General features: G+C 38.5%; 1 protein-coding gene across 1 annotated transcript; it reads right to left on the reverse strand.

Annotated features, from left to right (window-relative positions):
* Nucleotides 1-255: 255 nt before the first annotated feature.
* Nucleotides 256-1,746, reverse strand: LOC113847390 (probable polyamine transporter At3g13620). Its single transcript, XM_027476475.1, has one exon. It carries the CDS (start codon nucleotides 1,727-1,729, stop codon nucleotides 308-310), a length of 1,422 nt encoding a protein of 473 aa, XP_027332276.1. The 5' UTR covers nucleotides 1,730-1,746; the 3' UTR covers nucleotides 256-307.
* Nucleotides 1,747-1,975: the final 229 nt, after the last annotated feature.

Here is a 1,975-nt window from a genome sequence, read left to right on the forward strand (position 1 = left end):
TAGCTGTAATTTACATCCTTGTACAATTTCTGACTAATGGCTCCAATGGAATTGATTTCTATGCATGCAAGAACACGCTATTTTGGGAAACTTTTCCATAATTAAAATATGTCAATTTTTATAACGAATACACGAACAATAAATAAATAAATAAATAAATAATTAAGATAAAACGTATTATTTTGATCAACTAGATACAACATGAATGCATTAAAAATAGTGTTATTTGACAGTATAATAGGATTGTTTTTCCCATAACAGATAACTCCGAAACTACTATAGTGTATACTACAGATATTACTGAAAGTCATAACATATCCCTTTCAAAGTCGTCATCTTTTGCTGCTTCCTCATTAACAATGCCGAACTCAACCCATTTCTTTGTCTTGCAGAATTTTATGAAGAAGAAAAGGCCTATCCCAGCTACGGTCATCACACCACTAACCAGATAAACAGTTTTTGTAGCTATAACCATTATCAAAATCAGAAACCCAGATGGTATCAAACACATTATCACAAGCAATGGGAGCTTCAAAGGAATCCGATAAGGCCTGTTTCTAGTGGGTGACTTCCATCTCAACCAAAGAAATGAAGCAAATTCCAACAGCATGCCCAAACTGTACAAAAAATTCGCAGAGGAAATGATATCTGTGAAGTTCATGTAAGAAACTCCAATTGTTATCAAAGTAGACACCAAAATACCTAACCAAGGTGTATTGAACCATTTGGACCGAACCCCAAAAAATTTAGGCAAAATCCCTATCTCAGCCATGCCCAGAATCTGGTAAGCACTGCTACTTAATTGTGCTTCAAATAATCCAATTGCAGACAACACTGCCCCAACTTCAATCCAAATTTTCAACCATTTCCCAGCAATAATCTCTGCAGCTTGTGCATGGAACCCAGTTTCCCACTCACTCTGGTCCACAGAAACAGACCCAGTAACAGCAAAGAGTGGAATCAAGTAAGAAACACAAGTGAAGATCACAGCAACAAGAAGAGCCAAAGGAAAAGTCTTCTGGGGTCTATCAACTTCCCCTGCTAAAGTACTAACATTGTCCCAAAAATTCAAGTTCCAAAAAAGGGTATTGAAGAACAAGTTCCAATCTTTCTTGACACCCTTCTGGCCCAAACTAACCCATCTACGCGGTTTAATCTTTGGAATGGCAATAAGAGACATTAACACAAAAGGAGAAAGAGAAACAATTGCAAGCAAAACAGCAACATACCCAACAATTGTAAGACCAGTGTAATTCAGAAAAGAGAGAGCAAGCGTTGACCCAAGAATTGCCACGTAACGAGGCCAACCAGAATCAAAAACGGGGAAGATTTTCTTGACATAGTCGATGCAGAGAACGGGAAAAGAAGCAATGTTGATGACACCGCTGAGGAATTTCCACGTGCCCATAAGAGAGCCCCAGATTGGACCGAAAGCCCGTTCGGCCCATATGACGAAACCACCGTTACCGGGAAAAGCGGTAGTTAACTCGGCGGTTATGAGAGCTTCAGGGATACTCCATATGAAAGGGAATATGAGGAATCCAAGAAGGGCTAAAAGGGGACCCGCAGCTTGAACCGCTGGTTCTTCGCCATAAGGACCACCCGCAACTTCGAAATAGATGAGAAATATTAATGGGATTAGGGTAAGTTTCTTTGAGTTTGATTTTGTGTTTGTGGTTGTGGTTGTGGCGGTTCTGGTAGCTACAGAATGGTCTTCTTCTTCACCCATGGCAGGTTACTGCAAAAGCGAGAAGAAGATGGCTCGAATAACAAGTGTGCATTCTTTTAAAACGATTCTCTTTTATCAACGCTTAACACGTGCTTGGCGTGCGGACCCTAACTCAATTATCAATAAGCTCTTGAATTTTAAATGCGAGTACGGAAAAAATTAAACGCATTTAATAAGCTTTAGGTGTAATAATATATTTAGTTTTTAAATTTTGATTGATTTCAAATATTTTTATATTCATTTTTA

The sequence above is a fragment of the Abrus precatorius genome, unplaced genomic scaffold, assembly GCF_003935025.1.
Source record: "Abrus precatorius isolate BTA unplaced genomic scaffold, Abrus_2018 Scaffold8, whole genome shotgun sequence".
NCBI classification, from domain to species: domain Eukaryota; kingdom Viridiplantae; phylum Streptophyta; class Magnoliopsida; order Fabales; family Fabaceae; genus Abrus; species Abrus precatorius.

Excerpts from the sequence above, each read along its gene's own strand:
- LOC113847390 (XM_027476475.1), bottom strand. The coding sequence starts at position 1,729 with ATGGGTGAAGAAGAAGACCATTCTGTAGCTACCAGAACCGCCACAACC.